We start from the raw sequence: 23,902 nt of genomic DNA, 5'->3' as shown, positions 1-23,902 counted from the left end.
CGCTTAGAGGAAGTGGGCGTGGCCTTTCCGGAGGTCTCCCATAGCAACCGCTCGAGCGTGAATGCAGTTGCTCGAGTGGAGACGCCTGAAGCGCACGTGAAATCTCGCCAGCACACACACACACACACACGCCAGATGCCCGTCCGTGAGCCGGGGTAGAGGTTCATTCGCCGCCATGAACGATAAATACCACCGGGCGGCTCGCGACGGGCACCTGCACCTGCTGAGAGACGCGACGCGCAAAGATCTGAACGCGCCGGATGAGGATGGGATGACGCCGACGCTCTGGGCCGCGCACCACGGCAACCTGGACGCGCTCAGACTGCTGGTGGCACGAGGGTCAGTGACTGATGCGTGAATTATTAATGGAGAATGTATATAACTATTCATGCATTTATTTTATTTTTTTAACATAATTTTCTATTTAACATTTTAATTTCAAGACCCCAGATGGCGTATGTGTGAAAATAATAATAGAGAGATTTGTATTGTAATATTCGCTGAGTTAAATTCCAGCAGGCAGTTGTTATTGAGACTGTAAGCATGTGTTTTCAGACCTGGACTGTTATCTAGTATAGTAACAGTTTGACTCCAGCTATAAATAAATAAATGCATTGTGCACAAATACAATATAACAAGATTCTTGTTAAGCTAAAAATCTTAGCTTGGGAATATTTCTTTCCTTTACTCACTTTTAATGCCTGGGGTCCCCGAGACCCTCAACAATGCAATATTTTTCAGAGAAGATCTTTTATACTGTTATGTTCTGCTGATCAGTATTATTTATTTAGCAGGTTTTGTAAGGAGAATAAAAAATTCAGTAACGCTTTATTTTAAGGTGACGTAGTTGCACGTTACTACATGTACTTATAACAGTAAATTATGCATAATTACAAGTAACTAACCCTAAACCAAACCCACAACCTTAACTCTATATTAAGAACATGTAGTTCATTCATTTGTGCACTTTAAAATAAAGTGTAACCAAAAATTATTTGTGGAACTTTAAATGATTAGTCTGTAAAGCCCTGTATATCTTTGAGTCTACTTGAAGAAGGTAGTTTATACATTTTTAAAATAATTAATATGATATACAGGTCTAGTTATGTTTTGGCTCATACGGTTTCATTAACAGGATGGCTGTTCTGTGTTCTCCAGTATCGGATCACATCTGAGATCATTTAGTCCTAAACCCAGGCGCTCTCACTGATGGATATCTGGATCGTTTTATTTGCATATTTACTGCTCTGGGCTAATTAAAATAAAGGTCACCAGGAGAATATTGCATCTCGCTTGAAGTATGCTTTTCTGTTGTGTTGTCTTGTTTAAAAGTAGGCCTATATTATATAATAAATAATGAACTCTGCATGCAGAGGACGTGCAGATAAAGGCTTACTGTAATCTGCAGCGTTCAGCAGTCTTACTGATCTTTTTAAAGGAATAGTTCACAAGATAATGCTGTTAATCTGATTTTTACATGGAACAGGCTGCACCAACACATCATGAGGGAAAGGGAATAATAACATTATTTTAAATTTTTCTGTCAACTGTTCTTTAGGAGAAACTTGCTTTAGGAGAAACTTTCTTTAGGAGAAAGCTTTAGCATTGCATCGTTTCTCTCGTCATTAGGTAATTAGATCTAAATAACCTGGCTCTTATCTGAAGACAAGGTTAATAATGAAAGCTAAATGTTCTGCTCCGTGAACACCCTCACTGTTCTCTAATTAGTGTTCTCCATCAGATCTGTTACTGAGACATTCAGAAGAAGAGACCAATGCAGTTTGAGTCATAGCTCAGCATTTAGAGTTCATGATTCCCAAAGTGTGTGTGTTTAGGAGAGAGACTCGTGGATGTGATGAGTATAGGCTCAGATGTTTGTGCATGTTCTGTGCTGATTTTGAGGTAATATTTCTGGAATAAGAACGGGTTTATACTGAAGTAATGTTTACGTTAATGTGAAATGCTGTTTGCAACGCATTTTACTTCCATAATAAAACGCATTTCTGAGTAAAACCGGATATTTAACTAAAAATTAAGTCGAGCCCTAGATTTTATCCATCGGGAGTGGACTGGACTATATAAAAAAAAGTGTGCGTTAGATTATTAAACAGAGTCAGATTGTTGGAGAGGAGATATCATCCAAAAAGGAAAGTCATTCCATCCATAGGAAGTTTTAACATTTGGAAAAAAGATTACAAACAAAATATTTGAAATTAGATGCACAGATGCTGAATGAGGCCCAAGTGTGTACTACTTAATTTTAATTTCAAAAATATTTTGAACCGAGCTTTTCTTGATGGCTGAGAAGGCTTTTACTTGAAAGAAGTACGAGAGTATTAATAAAAACAGACTGCACCGACCAAGTGATCCTCAGTCTCCAGCACGTCTGTGCTACCTCTCTAACGTGCAGGACGTTTCAATGCTGGAGATTTTAAGAGGTGTTCATGGCCTCGTGCACATTCATGGAGAGGACTTTTACACATGGCCAGACAGAGAGAAAGATGTTAATGTTCACAGTTAAAGGTCAACATAATGAATTAGGGCTATTCCTCGGCCACCTTCCTGTTTCTCTGGCTGTTGGCAGTTTGTTAACTTGAATGTCAGGACCATTATGCACCTCAGTCTTTCACGTTTCTGCTTTCTGCATTTCAATTCTGTGACCCCACATGGTCCCATAAAACCTTGTATAGTTTGTGCTGGTCTCTGCTAATGAGGGGTAGCCATTTGTACTGCAGAAACTCTTGCAGGAATGATAATCTGAGACTAAAAGAGAAAACACTGAGCAGTTATATGGACCTTAGTGAGGGCAGACAGCATTATATATGCAGCATCATTGAATCTGTATTAACTATGTTGGACTTCAGTTGGTTTTAAGGGAAAACATAGACCTACATAAGTTTGACACCCAGATTATTGGTTAATGTTACACTGACTTACAATAAAGTGAGTTTTGCACTTGTACTAAATTGTCAATAGTGTCTCATGCATGAAACAAGCAGAAAGAAAGTCTGTAAAAGTATGGTTGGTAATGAATACTGGAGATGATGAATGCATTACATGGTGCACAGTTTTTAATGACTTCGAGAGGTGAGTCACAAAGGCAGTTTGCATAATGTGTGTAGTAGGTGTGTGTACATGTGTGTTACAGGGGGTAAGTGGAGATCCAAAGCATCATGTTACGTATTTAGATTAACACCTTACCACACAACAGAACATGAATGCATGCGCTCATGCACCAACATGCTCATGAGCAGAGACACATGTATTCACACACTCTATATTTACACTATAATTGGCCAATTAATCAACCAAAATTTGATAATTTTGAGATTATCATTATCAGAATTGGCCAGGAAACTTTTTTCAATTGTATTATTATGCGCCACGGTTCTGTGGAATACTTGATTCTGATTGGCCATCCAGCAGCATGTTATCCCCCGATAACAACCGGTAAAAACTGATAACATAGGCTTATCTGGGTAACTGAAGTCGGCACTTTATGCTTGCTAGGAAAGTTTTTTTACTTGTGGAAGTTTTGCGTTTGGTGAGCAAATAAAATATTAAAACTCAAATCAATATTTTGTGTTATATAATTGTCATCTGGTTTCGCGGATTCGCTCTCTCTTGTTTCATACAAACTCAGCTGTTGGCATTTTGCAATGATTGTTTTGTGCATTGTAATGGATTATAAGACAGGTACGATTTAAAACGAATCAATATCTCTTATCCCCATAATTATTTATGTGGTGAAATAGAAATACCATGTAATAAGTTGTATGACTGTTGTATGAGCAACTGCTCTCTCCACGGACGCTTTGCTTTTAAAGAGCTAATAAAATATTTTGACTCGGATCAATATTTCAATCTAATTATTTACTTATGTGGCAAGTAGCCGTTTAATAAGTGGGATAATGCACATCCAGCCGGTTGTTATGGCAGAATAAACCCAGACAGGGTGATGCAAGATCATCTTATCCTGATAACCCTGTCTGGTTTATTCTGTGATAACAACCGGCTGGATGTACATTATCCCTTACTTAAATATTGGCCATCAGCCACCCTGCTCTTTTGGTATCAATCACTGACAAAACCATATCCATCGACCACTAATTTTGACCATGTAAACTATGTTAGAATCAGTAGAATAGAATTACACATAACCAATCCACTATTGCTTTTGTTATTTGGTTCACAGAGGAGATCCAGACAAATGTGATATTTGGGGAAACACTCCTCTTCACCTGGCGGCAGCTAACAGCCATCTCAACTGTCTGTCCTTTCTGGTGTCATTTGGCACCAACGTGTGGTGTTTGGACAATGACTACCACACGCCACTGGACATGGCAGCTTCTAGGGGCCACATGGACTGTGTTCGATATCTGGACTCTATCGCCGCCAAACAGATCACCATCAACCCCAAGCTGGTGAGCAAATTGAAGGACCGTGCCTTCCGTAATGCAGAGAAACGCATTATGAACTGTGAAAAGCTTCAGCGCAAACATCACGCACGCATGGAGAAGCATTTCTTGAGAGAGAGCGCTGCGATGGACACGTCGGATACGATGAGTTACAGCAGTTTCAGCAGCACCTTAAGCCGAAGGATCCCTCAGTTCAACACCCTCGACTCCAACATGACGTACTCACAGGTACTGTGTCTGAACACAAGGGTACAAAGGGCCATCGAACCAGTAACACAAACATAAATCCTTTGCTTAATGGAGTCAACCATTAGGTCAGTATGGAGAAGCAAGTTATATATTCTGTTTCAAAACCTAGTGAGCTGGCGTTTTAAAGTGTCATAAGCACACTCCCATTGCAAAACCTGTTGTAAGGAGTAGGCAACGTAAAGAATATCCTAAAGAGTCTCCTATGTGGTTCATACCCTACATCTTACATATTAATTTATTTAATATTCTGGGGGTTTTCAGCCAGCAATAAGAGCAGGAGTGTCCAATCCTTCTTCCAAAGGGCCTTTGATCCTAATCAAACACACCTGAACCAGCTAAACAAATTCTTAGTGATCCCAATAAAAGTCCAGGTTGGAGAACATTGGCCATGAGCACAATGGACTTTATGCACAGCTGCACTACTTCCTGAACTTTAGCCAGCTCCTTTGTTTCCTGTCTGCCATTATTGGACAAACTGATTAATCCAGGTGTGTCTGATTATTGTTGTTGGTCAGGCACATCTGGATTAATCAGTTTGTCCAATAATGGCAGACAGGAAACAAAGGGAGCTGGCTAAAGTTCAGGAAGTAGTGCAGCTGTGCATAAAGTCCATTGGACACCCCTGAAAAGAGTGTAATATGATAGCAATAAGATTGTAGCCTGACTCATGTTTGTCTGCATTTTTAAATTATCCCAAAGGTGTTCAATGGGGTTCAGGGTAGGTGGTTTTCTTTATTGGCCTTTGTGCAAATGACCCTGATATAAAACGACTGTACATTGCTTTGGATAAATCATCTGAGAAATGAAGGGGGCTTTCACACTGGGCTCGTTTGTTACGGTTCGAGCCAGAGCGTGATTGTTCCCGGCGCTGGTCTGGTTTCACACTCAACTTGATTCTATCGAACCCTGGTGCGTTTGCGTGCATATTTTTATTAATTCGGTGCTATTATGTACAGCTGAGTGAACAGCACAGGTTTACTGTGCGTGTGTCACATAAAGTGGCCTTCTGCTGCTTGCAAACAGACTCTTTTGAGGAGACAGTAGATTTACAAATGTGTTGCCTTGATTCCACGCGCTATGCGTGAATACACTACAGGCTCACTCTAAATCATCAACACTATCATCCCTTACATGTGTTTTATTTAACTAAATGCATAATAATCAGCTAAAATGCATGTGCAGGTTACTTTTACTTCCTGAACAAGCGCGCACCCGAGTCTGTGTTGCTGCGGGACGGTTTGGGAGTAACTGAACTCAGACCCCCTCCTCCAGGTAGTCTCGGGTTCGGCGCCCGGGTCCGCATGACAGCGTTCACATTAGCAATTTGCGAACCGTGCCCCGTTCCGAACTAAACTGTCAGTGTGAAAGCACCCTAAGACTTTCTTCTTTGTTAAAGTTGCATAATGCCTTTCAGACGTCAGCGCATGTGTCATTGTTACAGTGTAATTATATATTTAAGTACTGAGTAATATTAAGCAACTACATGTACTTACTATAGAGTTAGGGTAGGATTTGGTTGAGGGTTAATTGCATGTAATTATGCATAATTTACTGTTATTACTATGGTAGGTACATGCATATGTAACAAGGACACTGTAAAATAAATTGTTACCGGCAATGCTAACAAGTTTGTATACAGGGTGAAGTATAACAGAGAAAATGACCATGAGAAACTTCTCTTTACAGGCAACGCTTCAGTCCACAACTAGAGGCCGGACCAAGATTCTGCGGCGTCTTGAGAAGAAGAAGCAAGGGGATGGGACGTTCAAGATTTCCGAAGACGGTCGAAGGAGTGTTCGCTCGATCTCTGGTCTTCAGCTGGGCAATGACGTCATGTTCATGAAGCAGGGTACATACGCCAGCCCACGCCAGCAGTCCAATCCTCGACTCAACATCCGTAACATGTTTTCTGGTAAACAGGACATAAGGGAAGATGAAGATGAAGATGACGATGAGGTAGATACTGTTTCCCGCGCACTCAGTGATCCAGGTCTATATGATGCTGCATACTCCGAAATAAGTACGGACTCCGGTCGGGATTCTTTGTTCAACCGCCCAGGACTCGGTACCATGGTTTTCCGTCGCAATTATGTGAGTGACGGGTTGTTCCGAATGGGACGGAATGAGGGAAGCGTGGTGGGGAGTGAACCAGTGGGACGAGTCCCGAACGTCCGCTTACGAGGGAGATTGCCACTACGGTCACCCAGTCTTGATGAAGTCAGCATAGGCAGCTCATTGAGCCTCCAAGAGAAGAATTTGCAGGTACAAACGTAAATCTGCAGATACTATATGGATGCCACTTGTTCTACCACCTGAGCTAGACTCTTACTATTGACTGTCTTGTACTTGCACTACATCAGGGATGGGCAGCTCCGGTCTTGGAGGTCCACTATCCTGCAGTGTTTAGCTCCATCCCAAATCTATACAAATCTAACTAAGAGAATTGTGTTTGATTGGGGATAAAGCTAAACTCTGCAGGACAGTGGCCCTCCAGAACAGGGGTTGCCCATCCCTGCACTACGTGGCCAAAATTTGAACATCCAAAAACATGCTCATATGTGCTTGCTGAACATTTAATTTCAATACCAAGGGTATTAATATGGAGTTGGTTACACCTTCCACTCTTATAGGAAACTTTTACGTTAAATGTTGGAACTTACATTTAGGGATTTACTCCAGATCAGTTTTAGTGGGGTTCAGGGCAGCGGATATGTGAAGGCCATTCGAATTCTTTCATACTATAAAATAATTTCTTTATTGACCTTTATGCATCATGCTGGAACAGAAAAGGGCCCTATTTTAGTATGGTTGCCCATGGAGATTGCATGCCTGCATGTTTGACTTTATGCTTTTCTTAGTAAGCTAAAATATGCAAACCTGTTAAGTAAAAGTGGGTGTCCAGAGACTTTGATCGTTCTAATGTTGGCGGTGTCCTGTAGGATTTGCCATGGGAGGAAGGAGACCTCGGTTTGGAGGAGGAGGATGACGAACTACAGCCATCGTCGGCTCCTTTGGAAGTTTTCCTGGCATCTCAGGGACTGAACGACTTCTTGTCCATCTTCAATCGAGAGCAGATGGACCTGGAGGCGTTGCTGTTGTGCTCTGAGCAGGACCTCATTAGCATCCACATCCCACTCGGACCCCGCAAAAAACTATTGGATGCGTGCAACAGACGCAAAAATGTTATGGACAGAGCTGACGGCATGCAAGACACTATGCTGTAAAAGAGTGTGTATTCCTCTTATTGACTCTGTTCCAAAACCTACTGTACTCCCTTGCTCCCTGCATAGGCATATGCCTATCATAGCTGAACTGTATCACATTGCAACTTAACAAGGTATACAAATAGTGCTTCTCACGCAAAGTGCATGGGAGACTTGACTCCCAGCTGATACATGATACGCACAGGAAAGGTAAATCAATTTTAATTAGTCTTTTTATCAGTACTTTATAACCTGCATTTCTCTCATCTTGTCCACCATTTTGGATGTATATATGTTGCATTCTAGGATTTCTGATGCTATCTGAGAATCTGGCCAAAGCAATGTATTTTAGGAGGCAGTATAATAATGCTTTTGAACCACTTCTCGCCAGGAGCTAGTATGATGCCTCAATTGACACTGTTCATAAAATATGCATCCCCAGTCTTAAGGTGCATTCACATCATTTCATAGGGCAGGGCAATAAAAAATGTGTTTGGCTTAGTATTTCTAAGCAAAATACATTAACCTGCTCTTCCTCTGAAATTACTTTGTTTTTCTGCTAGCATCTCTGCAGGCTATTGAATAATATTAATATAGCCAAACCCTACTTATGCACTGTTTTAGTAAACTTGTTCTGACTACATTCTGTTATACAATACTATCTCTAAAACCTGTTCAGTCAATACCAGAATGATAAAATCAAGTTCAATCCTTCTCTTCTAATTACAAATCCGGTTTAATTTTGAAATGCGTGACATTTTTTTACAGTCTATGGTTGCACAATGCAATTCACATATTTTAAATACTTCTTATACCTGCATTTGGAACTGAGCCATTGTGCGTGCGTCGGTGCGTGCGCGTGTGTGTGTGTGTGTGTGTGTGTGCATGCATGCATGAGTGTGCATGAGTGACTGAAACAACTGCCTCCCTGTGGCTGGGAGGAAAACTACAGGTCTTCTAATATGTCTCATTTTCTATCCAGCACTGCTTCCTGCTCACAAAGAGCTTCTACTTGGAGAATGAAGTCTACATGTGGCTATGAATACCCTTTTAGTTTTGTGGTATAATTGGCATAAACTCTTACCAGCTTGAGGTTCATCAAATACACTGTGGTTCCTGGTTCACTCTGTGAATTGTCATGCATGTGGATACTATATTTTAAGACTAAGATAAATTAGAGTAATATGCAGAAATAATTAGCATTTTCAACTCAATTCAGACCTTGCCACATGACAACCCAGCTTAAATATGACAATGTTAACACAGATTTGCAAGTGATGGAGCAAAAAGTCTATATATCAGGGCTTTAGTTTCCCACATCTTCCCAGATTACGTTAAATTGTTTTTTTATTAGTTTAATGTACCTCAGTGGGAAGCTATAGAAAATAAACTTTTAGATCAAAAAGTCTTTAAGATCATACAGCCAGGTCAGATGTGTCCAAACTTGACATTATATAATTTTTGCACTTTGGAACTGAATTCATATGCATTCAATGTTTTTATATTTGGGATTATGTTTATATTTGTGCATACATACTGTACATGGAGCTTTGGACAGCGTCGATGTCCAGCCAAAACACATTGCAGTTTGACTCATGGGAAATTTTCTGTATGTTGGAAATGTACAGCATTCTGAGTATGATAGTGATTGCATACTATACTGACTGACTCCTGCTGAGAGAAGGCTGGAGTTTGGGTGTGTGTGAAATATCTTCCTTGGCCATGTGATGTTTGTACAGTTTCATTGATGTACTGTACGGTTCTGTGTTTGCTATCGATCGACCGCAGTCAAAGCTTCTGGCTCAGTGGGTGACATGTTTGCTCTGGATACTGTGTTCCTCTATCTGCTCATTTATGGGTGTGTGTGCTGCGGGTTTGAGAGACTGACATGCTGAAAGCTGATATAACTCTTGTTACTTTATCTGTCTATACAAACACACTCCATCTCCATCTGTACATACACACGTATAGCTTCACACTGTTGTCCTGGTAGTGTGTTCAATGATTGTCTGGATGCAAATGCAATGCTTTGTTTGTTCCTGTGTGTTTTTCTCGCTTTTACATGTTAACTCGTTCACGAAACACATTTCCGTGTTAATGTTTTCCAAACACATTCTTGTGTAAGTGGTCACATTATTTTGGGTAGTCAATTTTAAATATAAAAATGTTTAATACAAAAATGCAAGTAATTCATAAAACGTAAAAAAGTAACCTCTATGTTTGCAAAATAAGAGGATGAGGGATTTAAAGCAAGACATTCATTTGTTTTGCATTATGTTTCATGATTGTTTTGTTTTTGCTTGTACTCTTTCCTCTCATCTTGCATTTTTTATGATACTCGAAATAGAATTGTCTTTTCGTATTTCATGATTGTCCCTGACTATGCCAGGTCATACTTCAGCCTATAAAATCAAAAGAAATATGAACCAGACTAATTTTCAGGGAAGCCAAATGCCAATATTTTCAGTGACAAATTGTGAATAGTTGTTACAATGTTAATTAAATAAACGTGTCATTATTACCATTGTGGACTGACCTGTGTTTGAGTTATTTGTTTGTTTGTGTTTTTAACATTGTTTGCGTTCAGTGTACTGTATAGAATCGCTTTCCTGCTTTTCTTTTTCTTTCTTTCATTCTTTTTTTTGCACTGACCCTCCATTATTTTGCTTCAACCTTTCTTTTGTCTTCTGCCAAGTGAAGTAAAAGAGAGAGAGGAGGGAGAACGGGGTTTGTAAATAAATACATGAGCGAGTCCACAGATAAGAGAGCCCGTTTATTCTATAGCTGTACGAGGAGTGTTATCTGTGTGTGTTCAGGACACGACGTCCCCTCATGGATAATACCAAATCTTTGTCTTGTGGGAAAATGTTTAGTCCCTATGAGGAAAATAGCTCATAAATCAAACTAAATGATGTTTTTTGAAAATGTAAAAATGCATCGGAATCTGTGATGGGTATGGATTAGGGTTAGGGGATAATATATACAGTTTGTACAGTACACAAATGTATTATGTCCTATAAAACGTGTGTGTGTGTGTGTGTGTGTGTGTGTGTGTGTGTGTGTGTGTGTGTGTGTGTGTGTGTCGGACTCTTCATGGATCTGAGTTGAGGCATTCTCAGGGATGTTTGACATTATCATTAGGTTACAGCGTTGCGCAACACAAATATGTGTGTATACTGTATACTGTATAGGCTATATACACCTAGTATTCCCTACTTTATGTTCCCACAAGGAAAGTAATAGGCCTACCAGTACATTTAGACTTTATAATATGTCCTTTTTTTATCCCCATGAGGGAAACAGATTATAAATCATACAGAATAAAAATTTAAAAATGCAGAAAGTGTTCTGTGAGGGGTAGGGTTAGTGTACGAGAGAGAGAGAGAGAGAGAGAGAGAGAGAGTGTGTGTGTGTGTGCGTGCGTGCGCGCGCCAGTGCTTTAGTGTGTTGTTCTTGTTTTCTTGCCGCCCTGAGGACACTCCTGCCAAAGGCATCGCCGTGGGAACGAGAGAGAGAGAGAGAGAGAGAGGGAGAGAGAGAGAGAGAGAGGGGGGAGGGGGGTCGGGTCTGTTTCTAGCGCAGTCAGCAGTAAAGTCCCTCACTACCTTGTTTCGCGGACGGGACGGTACGCGAGCCATGCTGCGTCTCTGAGTCTGAGCACTAGCGCGACCATGAAGAACATTCCCGAGAAGAGGAGCGAGAGCGGCGGCCTGCGCGGCCCCGCGGCCCGGGATGATGAGTGCGCGGACGCGGAGCGCGAGACGCTGATGATGGAGCTCACGCGGCTCGTGCAGGAGAGTGTGCGCGCGAGCAGCTGGTGGGAGAGGAGGGGGGTCGACTGCAGCATCCTCACCGCAGCCTTCATCAGTTTACCCGCAGGTATTGATGAACACACACCACCTATGAAAGGCACTCCTGACGAATCGCGTGAAAGTAACTAAACATGCTCAAACTAACGTTATTTCGAAGTGCATCGGGTCATTCAATGACAATTAATTAACCACATGTGAAATATTCATTGCTGTGATGCGACAAAATCTAATGACTGTGATGTGTGCGGGGAAATTATAGGCTATATGGTTTAAATAGTAAAGTAGTAACCCATTTGTATTGTTTGTTTGGTGATTTTAATTTATAATTATTTATTGAGAAATAAGAATGATTTAAGTGAATAAAAATGTCACAATGCAATGATTTAAATAAATTAAAAAAGTATTCAACTTGGATGTTTAAGTCATTTCAACTTAAAATACATTAAACTGACTTTAAAAAGTTGAATCTTGATAACTTTATAAAAAGTAAAACATTAGCTTATTTTGATGAGTTAAAGTCATGTGAAAACATATGTTGTCATAACTTATACATTTTTTAGTGTAAAAAATAAGCTAAATATGATGTATTTATTATTTTATTATATTTGAAGGCTAAATATTTATTTGTTTATGTATTACCAATATAATTTCTAAGTATTTTTATATATTTTTGTTTTGTTTTGGAAATGTTTTTTGACATTCACCCATCAAAGTGTGTGTTTTACATTGTGGGTGTATCATAACATGTGTATAAAAAGCCAGTTTGAGAGTGTGAAGGTGTGTAATGTTATTAATAGGGAGTGTTTTGAATAGTGTGCAATTCAAGTTAATAGTTTAGTCCGCAGCCCCAGGGTGTGACAGTGTCATGTGGCTATTGGGTTAACTTTGGTTTCAAAATTACACAGAAAGTCTGTAACGCTTCAGTTCTGTGCCAACACTTTGGATCCATAAAGCTTTATAACCTTTCAGACATTGGCTTCAGTTTACGACTCCTGTGGGGTCGTTGCCATGGCGACCGGTTGGGTTTGTGTCCTCCTGTCCCACAGGGAAGATCCAGTTTCCTTCACAGTGACTCGTCTTTCAGGGAGAGACCGATGGCACGACTCCGGCGGTCAAACTGAAGCTTTATGAGATAAAAAGATCAAACTGAAGCTTTTCATCATCCTTGATATTCAGCGTCTTGTCCTGCGTCTGAACAAAATTATCATGGATGGAGAAAATCATTTGCAGAACAAACTAAGCAAAACAAAAATGAAATAGGACACAAACAATATTTTAAAACGGCCTGAAATGTGGTATCCCTTTCCAATAAGGTCTCATTTGTTAATGCATTAGATAAGATCAATATATTTCTTACCGCATTTGTTAATCATTCATACTGTTAGTTACAGTAATAAATCCAGTTGATTTATTCATGTTAGTGCATTTACTATTGTAAAACAGAAACTTTGATATTAAAAATGGATGACACTGTAAAAATATGTTTGGTTTAACTTAAAAAAGCAAGTTACCCTTTTGCCTTAAAATGTTGAGTTCGTTGTAATTAAAAAATTGTGTTAATACAACGAAGAAGAATGGTTTAATAAACAGAAACTCAAAATAGTTTGTTATCTTCACACATTAGTTATCGAAGTTGATTTGACAAAAGATAAAAAGTTGTGATAACAAATCATGAAAATATTTTTTTACAGTGAATGTTGAAATTACATTAAACTATAGTTAATATTAACTAATATTAGTAAATGGATCATTGCATGTTAACATCAATACACTCTAAAATGCTTTTTTAGATTACATTTTTTTTAGAGTGTAAATGGCTCGCTATTGTAAAGTGTTGCCAAAAATGTGTTAATATCATATCACTGTAAAAAAATATTTTCATGATGTGTTATCACAACTTTTTATCTTTTGTCAAATCAACTTCGTTAACTAATGTGTGAAGATAACAAACTATTTTGAGTTTCCATTCTTCTTCATTGTATTAACTAAAATTTTTAATTACAACAAACTCAAAATTTTAAGGCAACAAGGTAACTTGCTTTTTTAAGTTAAAAACGTGCATTATTTTTACAGTGTGTTTATTATACATAATTGCTTGTTGATGAATAGCATTTAACCTGACATCAAACAGCTCATGATTATGTGTCATATCTCTGATTATGAAGCATAAACCGCGTGCAGGTGTTGACGTGCTCATATCTCTGGCATGAGTCGATCTGCTGATACTGTTCTCGTGTTTGCAGGCTTCGTGTTGTTGGGTTCGTCTCAGATGATGTATTTCCTGTTGGGTTTGCTGGTGATGGGTGTTGCTCACGCTGTCATCACTGTGAAAGGGACACACCTGGCCAGTCACGGGGCGCTCAGCGAGTCTCCGGCCTGGGCGCACTTCTGGGCCGTCTTCTTCATCGAAGTGAGATGCTATATTCAATTCAGTTCAGTTCACATTTATTTATGTATCACAATACACATCGTTTCAAAGCAGCTTTACAGAAAATGCATGAGTCCACATTACAATTTACAGTGATCTGTTATGTACATAATCATAGTTAGCTAAAAATATATTAATTTTAAACAACGTAATCATTTAAGGCAGAAACAATGAGCTCATTGAAGTAATAAATACACACAAAAAAAATGAACTCACTGTAAAAAAAAATGTTGGTTTAACTTAAAAAAGCAAGTTACCTTGTTGCCTTAACATTTTGAGTTCGTTGTAATTAAACATTTGAGTTAATACAATGAAGAAGAATGGTTTAATGAACAGAAACTCAAAATTTTATGTTATCTTCACACATTAGTTATCGAAGTTGATTTGACAAAAGATAAAAAGTTGTGATAACACATCATGAAAATATTTTTTTACAGTGGGAAGGTTGTGCACTTTACATAATATATTTATATTTAGTTTACTTATAATAATTGTGTTTGTAGACTTGAAATGTTTTTTTTCTATTAATGTCCACGCAATTATGTCTCAACTTAACAGTACAAAATCATAACGCGTTGTCTAAACACAAACCATTTATGTTAAGTAAAAACTCTTACACACCAGAGGGGGGCGGTATAGTGCGACGCCAGCTGCCATTTTGCCCTAACTTAATTTGATTGTGTTCAATCTGCTTAAATATATGTCAAATTTTAATTTACTTAATCCGTTTGAGTTGGATTACAATAATAATGATTTGTGTTGCATGAAGCTGGGCGGTGCGTGTTAGTTCCCAGCATGCTTTATATGGTTGAATTAAGAGAGAATAAATGTTAAAATTAAGTGTTATTGTATGCGTTTTTGCTTTGGTTGAAGGAGCATGTAAATCTTTAGCTAGTAAATCTTAGCATTTAAGATGCTCATATGTGCTTCTGCTAGCAAATAGCTAGCTATAGTCTTATCAATTTAATTATGTGTCACTAAAATAAATGAAATATTAATGGATGAATGAAAATAATATACACTTGAATCATGTCAGGAAACCTTAAAAAATTCACTTAAATTGGTTCGCTTAAATTGACTTAATTCCATGATGTTGAAGTTACATGAACAAATTATGTTTGTTTAACGTAATCCAGTTATGTGTGACCTGTTGACATAAAAAAGTTCATTAAAAGCCAACATATATCATTTTTTTGAGTGTACTTGTTTTGTAAACAAATTATTATGACATTTTTACAATGAGTTTGCTGGAGAAATGAAATCAATCAACATAGTGAATATAGGGAAATATATCCTTGCAAAGCACCATGATACGGTGTATTATCTGAAAAATACCATTTAATATTATCACTGAATCATGATACTCCCATGGTAAACTTTTCATTTCCATTTTTCAAAACGGTGTTCATAATGTTCTGGTGCCGCTCATTCTCTGCACCATGAAAACTGCATAAGAATGGAAAGAATTTAACTGATTAATTCTTCATGAATTAACTTTGAGATTAACAGGATTTAGATTCATTTTTCATCCTCGCAAGAATGTAAAAGTCATAATGCTGATCATGGTAACAGACTGTACACACACATAATGTGGCACACAAGTCAACTGGTGAAAATAATACATTTCATATTTTTAAAGGCCATTTATTTCATGGATCCGGGATACTATGATCCTGATAAAGTCTTTGGAATTAAAATAGCCGCATATTCTCACACACCCGTCACCATACCTACTTTCCATGAGATCATCTCTCAATGCAAATCAAACCAGATATTAGGCAAACTGATATAAACCCATGCCGATCTCTACGTTTGGTGACGGGTGTGTGAGGATGTGCGGATATTTTAATCCCAAAGACTTTATCAGGATCATAGTATCCTGGATCCATCAAATAACTGGCCTTTAAAAATAAAAATCTGCCTCTATGGGGATTTAACACAGGGGTGTGCTGACTTATGCACACTGTGTTTTAAGGAAGAACATTTATTTATTCACGATACATTATTCATTCTCAAAGAAAACTGGTGTCCTTAAAGGTTGGATTTTTCCTCATTTTCTTAAATAAGGCAAGCGGCGCCCCCTTTTTTTAATAGACATGAAAATGCACATTCTGAACTTAAATGTTTGTAATTCAAGAATGCTTTGGAATATAGATGTAAGATTGATCTTGTTTTAAATGAAGACATTTAGCAGGTTTTTGTAGAAGTGAAAAAAAATTAAGAAAGTTAAACAGAAAAAAGTTCTAGAAGTTTTAGTTTATGAAAATTTACAATGTTAAAAATTTTATTATTCATAATTTATATAAAATATATATTTTCAAAACCTGGTAGACTCTAAAAATGCAAAAAATCAAAGCCAAAAATCTGAACAAATTTTAGGTTGATATCTCAAAAATAAGCGTTCAGTGAGATTTAGTTTGTGCGCAGTACCACACTTCTCCACTAGTGGACATTACTGCCCATACAAGGGCGCCCCATCTCCATATGTGGTTTGAGTCTGAACCATTATTTTTTACAATTTTCATACAATTTATGAAGTAGACATCCTATTCAGAAGTAGTGTTGGAAGTTTGGCAGATTTAGAAATTAATTCAACCTCTAAGAAACACAGAAGATCACGTATGTGCATTATAGCTCGCTGCCACATCACTAATGCTGAATCTATTAGTGTTTTCTTTATATTTAAAACATTTTCAGATCTTTTTTTCTAAAAGAATTGAACGGATGCTATCTTTTGACCTCTTGGCATGAAAACAAACTGAGGTTTCTACCATTCTTTCATGATCTTTCATGTTCATCACTATTTCAAAATAAAGGTCTGAACACGCATTAGGAGTATGAAAATAGGCCTATTATTGTTGCAAATTTATAAATTACGGCTCCTCTGTAGTTTATTTAGAAAATCAGTCACCAAATATGTAAACTAGAGATTGTAAGCTTTCAAATGATAGTTTGTCAAGATTAGTTTAGGTTTAGTATAGGATATTACTGTTTTAAATATGTAATGGCGATGCCAATATAAGGGGTTAAGATCAATTTCCAAAAGATGATTTATTATTCCTCTTTTTAGTCAACTTTAGCATGGGTGTGTTCACTTATGCTTAGCACTGTAATATAACGTGTAAATAATTGAATGAAGCGTTCTCTCAGGTGTGCGGCTCGTTCTCGGCGCGGGCCGGTGTTCAGGCTCATGTGAAGATGCATCACGCACACACTAATGTGATCGGCCTGGGAGACTCCAGCACATGGAAGATGCCTTTCCTTCCTCGATCCGTCTACCTGTTCATCGCCCCGCTGGCCGTCCCCATCATCACACCTGTCGTCGCCGTCGGTGAGTACAGCCTCAGCTTTTCCATCAGTTATGATGAGGAGAGATCAACATTATGTCTGACTTCTCATTTTGTGGAGAACTCCTCCTTTAAACATTTGAAATGTTCTGAATAGCAGTGATTTTGTTGTATTTTACTCTCAGTGAGGACAGAAAGTTACTTGTTTGCTATACACTCCCAGAATAAAGATACAAAAGCTGTCACTGGGGCGGTACCCTTTCAAAAGCTACACATTTATACCTAAAGAGTGCATATTAGTAACCCAAAGGTACCGATTGGGACCAAAAGTGCACATATTAGGCTAGTACCTAAATGTGACCCTGTCACATGGGTCAACTTCTTTAAATTGAGATTGATACATCATAAGTAACGCTGAATAAATAATCTCTCCACTGATGTGTGGTTTGTTAGGATAGGACAATATTTGGCCGAGACACAACTATTGAAAATCTGGAATCTGAGGAGCAAAAAAAATGTAAACATTGAGAAAATCTCCTTTAAAGTTGTGCATTTATGTTCACGATTGTGCTGCAGTCACTCACAAAAATACATGTTTTATATATTTACGGTAGGACATTTACTAAATATCTTCATGGAACATGATCTTAATATCCTCATGATTTTTTGGCATAAAAGAAAAATGGATAATTTTGACCCGTACAATGTATAGTTGGATATTGCCACAGAAATACCCGTGCGGCTCCAGACTGGGTTTGAGTGACAGGGTCACTAATATTGCTTTTGTACCTTTATTCTGAGAGCGTAGGATAACTCTGAGCTGCTTTACATTCACATACGTTTATATTTGATCTCTTCTGTGGTTCTGTGAGCGAGTGCATGTGTTTGTGTTTCAGGTCAGCTGAAGGGTCAGTCTCCGCTCCAGATCATGCGCACCGTGGTGTGTGTGTGTGTGGGCTTTTTCTCTCAGTATTACCTGCTCAGGTGTGTGTCGGGGCTGTCGTGCAGCTCTGCTCTGCTGGTCATGCTTCTGTGTAGAGCCATGTTCTCCCTGCCGTACATACACGTCAACATATTTCAGGTGAGATATACGTGCAAAAAAGTCATTGGTCAACAAACCTGCTAGCGTAAAGTTTTAAAACTTGACACTCATTGGGCAACAAACCCACTAACGTAAAGTGTTAGATGATTGCTCAAATGCAGGACTGGAGTTACTTTTTTTAATGGTCTGACTTAAGTTTTATCTGACTGACAATAAAACAGCCCCATAACAACACCCTAACAACCACAAAACAGCCCTATAGCAACACCCTAACAACCACAAAACAGCCCTATAGCAACACCCTAACAACCACAAAACAGCCCTATAGCAACACCCTAACAACCACAAAACAGCCCTATAGCAACACCCTAACAACCACCCACAGCATCCCAGCATCATGACTCTGCTCAGCACTGCTTATCTTCAATATTTTAATTCAATTATTTGCTCCACGTATCTTCAGAAAAGCTCTTTTTGCATGCTCAGAAAATATCAATTAAATTATTCATTACTTATCTTCAGAAAATATAACAATATAATTGTTTTTCATGTTTAGAAAATATCAATTAAATTATACTACTTTTTCATTTTCACACTAATTATCTTCAGAAGATATAGTAGGTTTTGCATGCTTTAGTTGTTTATGCATGCTCAGAAAATATAAATTACATTATTTACGCTACTTATCTTCAGAAAAATATTAAATATATATAGTTGTTTGTGCATGCTCAGAAAATATAAATTACATTTATTCCACTTATCTTCAGAAATATAGTTGGTGCATCATGCTCATCAAATATAAATGATATATTTGTGTGCTATAGTTGTTAATGCATGCTCAGAAAATATAAATTACCTTCACATAATATAAAAATAGTTGTTTTTGCATGTTTATAAAAATGTTAATTATTTTTAAAACTTTTACACTAATTCACTTCATAAAATATAAAAATTTAGTGTTTTTGCATGCTCAGAAATATATAAATTAAATTCTACAACTTATCTTCAGAAAATATAAAAATATAGGCTAGTTATTTTTGCATGTTTAGAAAATATCAATTATAAAAATTACTTTACACTAATAATCTTCAGATTTTTTTTTTGTGCTATAGTTGTCTGTGCATGCTCAGAAAATATAAAATACATTTATACTACTTATCTTCAGAAAGTATATTGTTACCACTCATTTTTAGAAAATATATATTGTTTATGGATACTTGTGATACAGAAACTTCACACTGCATTCTTAAGTTGTGTATCTAATCTAGTATGGTTGTGTCGTGAGTTGTAACCAGTGTGTCACATGACCCACTAAAGTCTCTCAGTACAGTAACACTCCAGCACTACATTATTCTCTCTCTCTCTCGCTCTCTCTCTCTCTCTCTCGCTCGCTCTCTCTCTCTCTCTCTCTCTCTCTCTCTCTCTCTCTCTCTCTCGCTCTTAGTGTATTTCAGAGCTGTTCAGCTAAGGTCTGCATCTGTCCATCCCTCTCTTTGTGTGTCTCTCCATCGTTTCCCCCGAGACCCGCTGAATGCAGCTTTGTTCTCCTCTCCTGCGTGCTTGCGGAGGTTCACAGGGTTCATTTGTAAATTCACGCATGATTTTCCCAGGCAGAGCAAAGCGAGAATGTACTTCTGTGTTACGCTGATCCTCTGAGGTATTTTTAAAGGTGTGTGTGTGTGTGTGTGTGTGTGTGTGTGTGTGTGTGTGTGTGTGTGTGTGTGTGTGTGTGTGTGTGTGTGTGTGTGTGTGTGTGTGTGTGTGTGTGTGTGTGTGTGTGTGTGTGTGTGTGTGTGTGTGTGTGTGTGATAAAGGCCTTCATGTGCTATTGTCTTGCGTTCTGGTGTCCGTTTTGTCTAGTTCGGGCCCCTGTGGCGTCAGTGGCGCCTGTAGGCCCTTCAAACATCACACACACACTAAAGCTAAACACTGAAACGCTAAAAGGGTCGTGTTATTGTTATAATGTATAGTTGTAGTGTCAGTTTTTCATGAAATGACCTCATTAAAGGATTAGTTTACTTGTCATCCAAGATATCCATGTCTTTCTTTCTTCAGTCGAAAATAAATGAAGGTTTTTGAGGTTTTTGTTCTCAATATAATGGACTTCAATGGCAACCAACGGTTTGAAGGTCCAAATGTCAGTCTCAATCCCAGGTCTCAATGCAGCTTCAAAATCGCAACACGATCCCAGTCGAGAAATGAGGGTCTTATCCAGCGAAACGATCGGTCATTTTCTAAAAATAAATAATCATACTTTTTAACCACAAATGCCCGTCTTGAACCACCTCTGAGATTCGCCACGTATTACGTCATCACGTTGGAAAGCTCACGCAAGATGTTTACAAAGCGAACGGGCAAAACGAGACTAATACACATAATGGTCCATCTATGCTTCCGAATATGTCTTGCATGACCTTTCCAACGTGATGACGTAATACATGTCGCATCTCAGAGATGGTACATTTGTGGTTAAAAAAAAAGTATATACATTTTTTTATTTTTTTGAAAATGACAGATCGTTTCGCTGGATAAGACTCTTATTTCTCGGCTGGGATCGTGTCGAGACTTTGAAGCTTCATTGAGACTGACATTTGGACCTTTAAACCGTTGGTTGAACTTGCCATTGACGTCCATTATATATAGAAAAATCCTGGAATGTTTTCCTCAAAAATCGTAATTTCTCTTCGACTGAAGAAAGAAAGACATGAACATCTTGGATGACATCGGGTGAGTAAATTATCAGTAAAAAAAAAAATTGAAAGTGAACTAATCCTTTAAGTTGCTCTCCGTTTCTCTACTTTTGCAGCACATCGGGCTGTCGATGTTTTCCGCCGCTAGCCGTCCCAAGCGGATCTACCAGATGACCCACGGTGTGCTGAACCTTCCCCGAAACCCAGTGCTGGACTGGACCTTTGGCCATTCCCTCATCAGCTGTCACGTCGAGCATCACCTCTTCCCATTCCTGTCCGACAACATGTGCCTGAAGGTGTGTGTTCACACCGACACACACACACACACACGCACGCGCACACACACACACACACACACACACGCACGCACACACGCACACACACACACACACATGCCTCAACTTATACTGATATGGAGCCCAGTGTTTCTCAAAATTGCAGATTTACATAAAAAATTATAATGTAAATAATTGTCATTTAAAATAATACTTCAATTAATAAATTAAATTATTTAAATTATTGCTTATATTATTGAATTATTTCAGTATTGTATTGTTACTGTTTTTATTTGATGCTGAATTTTTATTTAATAACATAATTTAATTATTAATTAAATGAGATGTAATTATTCATATATTAATATAATTAAAACCATTAAATAATATTTTTTGTTTTAATGTAATATTTTGATTAGATTAAATTAAGTTAAATTTAGATGCAGCATAAAAAAATACAGTAACAATATACAACTCATTTTAAATTCATAAAGTAACAGTAATACTTTCCTAAAGAAGGAAAAACCAGTGGATATGAATACGCCAAATAAATATATATAATAAGTAAACGATTTAATGTAATGATTTATTTAATTATTTAATTTAATATTGACATTAAAAAAAATGCGGCACAAAGTAACAATACAATTCACAAAAAGGAATAATTTCATTAATAATTTAGATAACATAACATTAACATGTTGATAACTTTATATATATATATATAGTTAAATATTTATTTTCATGTAATTTAATTTATAATTTTTTTAATTAAAACGCAGCATAAACAAATAAAAAAAAACATTTCACAAAACGGATTAAATTCAATAAGTAAAATTACTCAAAGTAAACTCACAGAAGCAAGTCAAACGAGTTACAAAGAAAAACAACTAAAAACTATAAGGATAATCTGCCAGATAAATATGATGATAAAAGTGTGTGTGTGTTGTGTGTGGTGTGCGTGCGTGCATGTGTGTGTGTGGTGTGTGTGTGTGTGCGTGCGTGCGGTGTGTGTGTGTGTGTGTGTGTGTGTGTGTGTGTGGTGTGTGTGTGTGTTTTCTGGCTCAGGTGAAGCCCATCGTGTCTCAGTTCCTGAAGGAGAAGAAGCTGCCGTATCAGGAGGACGGTTACGCGTCGCGCCTGCGCCTCTTCTTCCACAGGTATCAGGAGCTGATGGTGTTCGCTCCTCCCATCACGGATCTCGTGGGGGTGCAGTGACCGAGGAGGACGAGGAGGAAGAGGACATGATGGACAAGCGTCATGTGTTTCCAAATGCTTCCAAATCATAAACACGAGGGCATGAGGACTGCAGTCAACGCATCGCAACCCATTTTACTTCCACTATGTGTCATATTTAAGAGATAAACGGGGTATTCAAGAAGAGGAAGAAATGTTGGATGAGACTTGAATGCAGGAATGGAAAGTAATTTTAAATATGCATTAAACTTTGTAGAAGAATTATGAAGACAAACGTGTGTAGGTTTAGAATAATGTGCACTGATGAATCATGAAAAGATGGGATGTCACTCACAGCATCGGTTAGAAATGATGCTTTTGTACAAACATATTCAGAAAGCAGGATTTCCCTTTAGACAACGCTCAGCTTAATGACATTATTGAATGTAAAGATCATTGCCTTATACGCTGACATCAGATCAGTGATTATACTGCACTGCAGCTCTCAGCACACGTGACCTTTGACCCCAACAGCTCTCAGCACACGTGACCTTTGACCCCAACAGCTCTCAGCACACATGACCTCTGACCCCAACACACAGCTCTCTATTAACACTTAAACTTCACCTAATCTACACAGGACACACAAGTATGAATCTGTTCGTCATGCACAGAGGAAACAATTGATTCTAATAGAGTTTGCAGTGCATTATGCATTATATATTAAATGTGATGCTGCTTTTAAAATTTTGGCCAAATGAAGGTATATTTTGCTAACAACAATCCTATAATCGGAGAACAATATTAATAACGCCCACAGTAGAGTTGAGTACATGTAGCGGTATTGAATACGTGGCAATAATATGATCTAAACACATAATCATATACAGTAATAATTATGCACTGATTTATCTTTTGGTGGGGCGGGGGGGGGGGGGGGGGGGGGTATGATTGAGTCATTTTAACCAAAATCATTCACTTTCGGCGTGCTTTCAGTGAATGCACATGAATGTAAGTGTGTATGCTGATACTGAGATGTGTGTGTGTGTGTGTGAGAATGTTAAAATGAACATTTATGATTTGCTGCGTTGATTTTACTGACCAAATAAACTGAAGTAAACATTCGCCTGTTGTCGTGTGTGTGACTGAAAACACTGAATGAAGCACACAACTCACACTGACGACTTTCATGTTGCATGTTTCATTGTCTGTCCCCTTTTAACATGCACTGTACACACACACACACACACACACACAGAACAAAGGTTTCCGGATATAGAAAGTCAGGTGGGATTGGAATCAGGGTGAGTACAAAAGAATAA

At 38.1% G+C, this 23,902-nt stretch overlaps 2 protein-coding genes across 3 annotated transcripts; both read left to right on the top strand.

Annotated features, from left to right (window-relative positions):
* Positions 1-63: 63 nt before the first annotated feature.
* Positions 64-10,399, top strand: ush1gb (Usher syndrome 1Gb (autosomal recessive)). Of its 2 annotated transcripts, XR_013795700.1 has the most exons (5): positions 70-339; positions 4,196-4,646; positions 6,354-6,929; positions 7,607-8,080; positions 8,853-10,393. XR_013795700.1 is itself a non-coding variant. In XM_079595646.1 (4 exons), the coding sequence occupies exons 1-4, from the start codon at positions 176-178 to the stop codon at positions 7,889-7,891; spliced, it is 1,476 nt and encodes a 491-aa protein (XP_079451772.1). In that variant the 5' UTR covers positions 64-175; the 3' UTR covers positions 7,892-10,399. The 2 variants fall into 2 exon arrangements, 1 of the variants encoding a protein (XP_079451772.1); XM_079595646.1 differs by having other exon boundaries at positions 64-339; positions 7,607-10,399.
* Positions 10,400-11,439: 1,040 nt separating this feature from the next.
* On the top strand, positions 11,440-23,705 carry fads6 (fatty acid desaturase 6). Its single transcript, XM_079595650.1, has 6 exons — positions 11,440-11,749; positions 13,926-14,092; positions 17,261-17,441; positions 18,294-18,478; positions 21,246-21,425; positions 22,473-23,705. The coding sequence occupies exons 1-6, from the start codon at positions 11,542-11,544 to the stop codon at positions 22,620-22,622; spliced, it is 1,071 nt and encodes a 356-aa protein (XP_079451776.1). The 5' UTR covers positions 11,440-11,541; the 3' UTR covers positions 22,623-23,705.
* Positions 23,706-23,902: the final 197 nt, after the last annotated feature.

Source organism: Phoxinus phoxinus, assembly GCF_949152265.1.
Source record: "Phoxinus phoxinus genome assembly, chromosome: 21".
Classification (NCBI taxonomy): domain Eukaryota; kingdom Metazoa; phylum Chordata; class Actinopteri; order Cypriniformes; family Leuciscidae; genus Phoxinus; species Phoxinus phoxinus.
This window is presented reverse-complemented; position numbering and strand designations above follow the sequence as displayed.

Excerpts from the sequence above, each read along its gene's own strand:
- ush1gb (XM_079595646.1), top strand. The coding sequence starts at position 176 with ATGAACGATAAATACCACCGGGCGGCTCGCGACGGGCACCTGCACCTG. Across the intron at positions 340-4,195 it reads AGACTGCTGGTGGCACGAGG|AGGAGATCCAGACAAATGTG; the intron begins GTCAGTGACTGA and ends TTTGGTTCACAG. Across the intron at positions 6,930-7,606 it reads TCCAAGAGAAGAATTTGCAG|GATTTGCCATGGGAGGAAGG; the intron begins GTACAAACGTAA and ends GGTGTCCTGTAG.
- fads6 (XM_079595650.1), top strand. The coding sequence starts at position 11,542 with ATGAAGAACATTCCCGAGAAGAGGAGCGAGAGCGGCGGCCTGCGCGGC. Across the intron at positions 11,750-13,925 it reads CTTCATCAGTTTACCCGCAG|GCTTCGTGTTGTTGGGTTCG; the intron begins GTATTGATGAAC and ends TCGTGTTTGCAG. Across the intron at positions 18,479-21,245 it reads TACACGTCAACATATTTCAG|CACATCGGGCTGTCGATGTT; the intron begins GTGAGATATACG and ends CTACTTTTGCAG.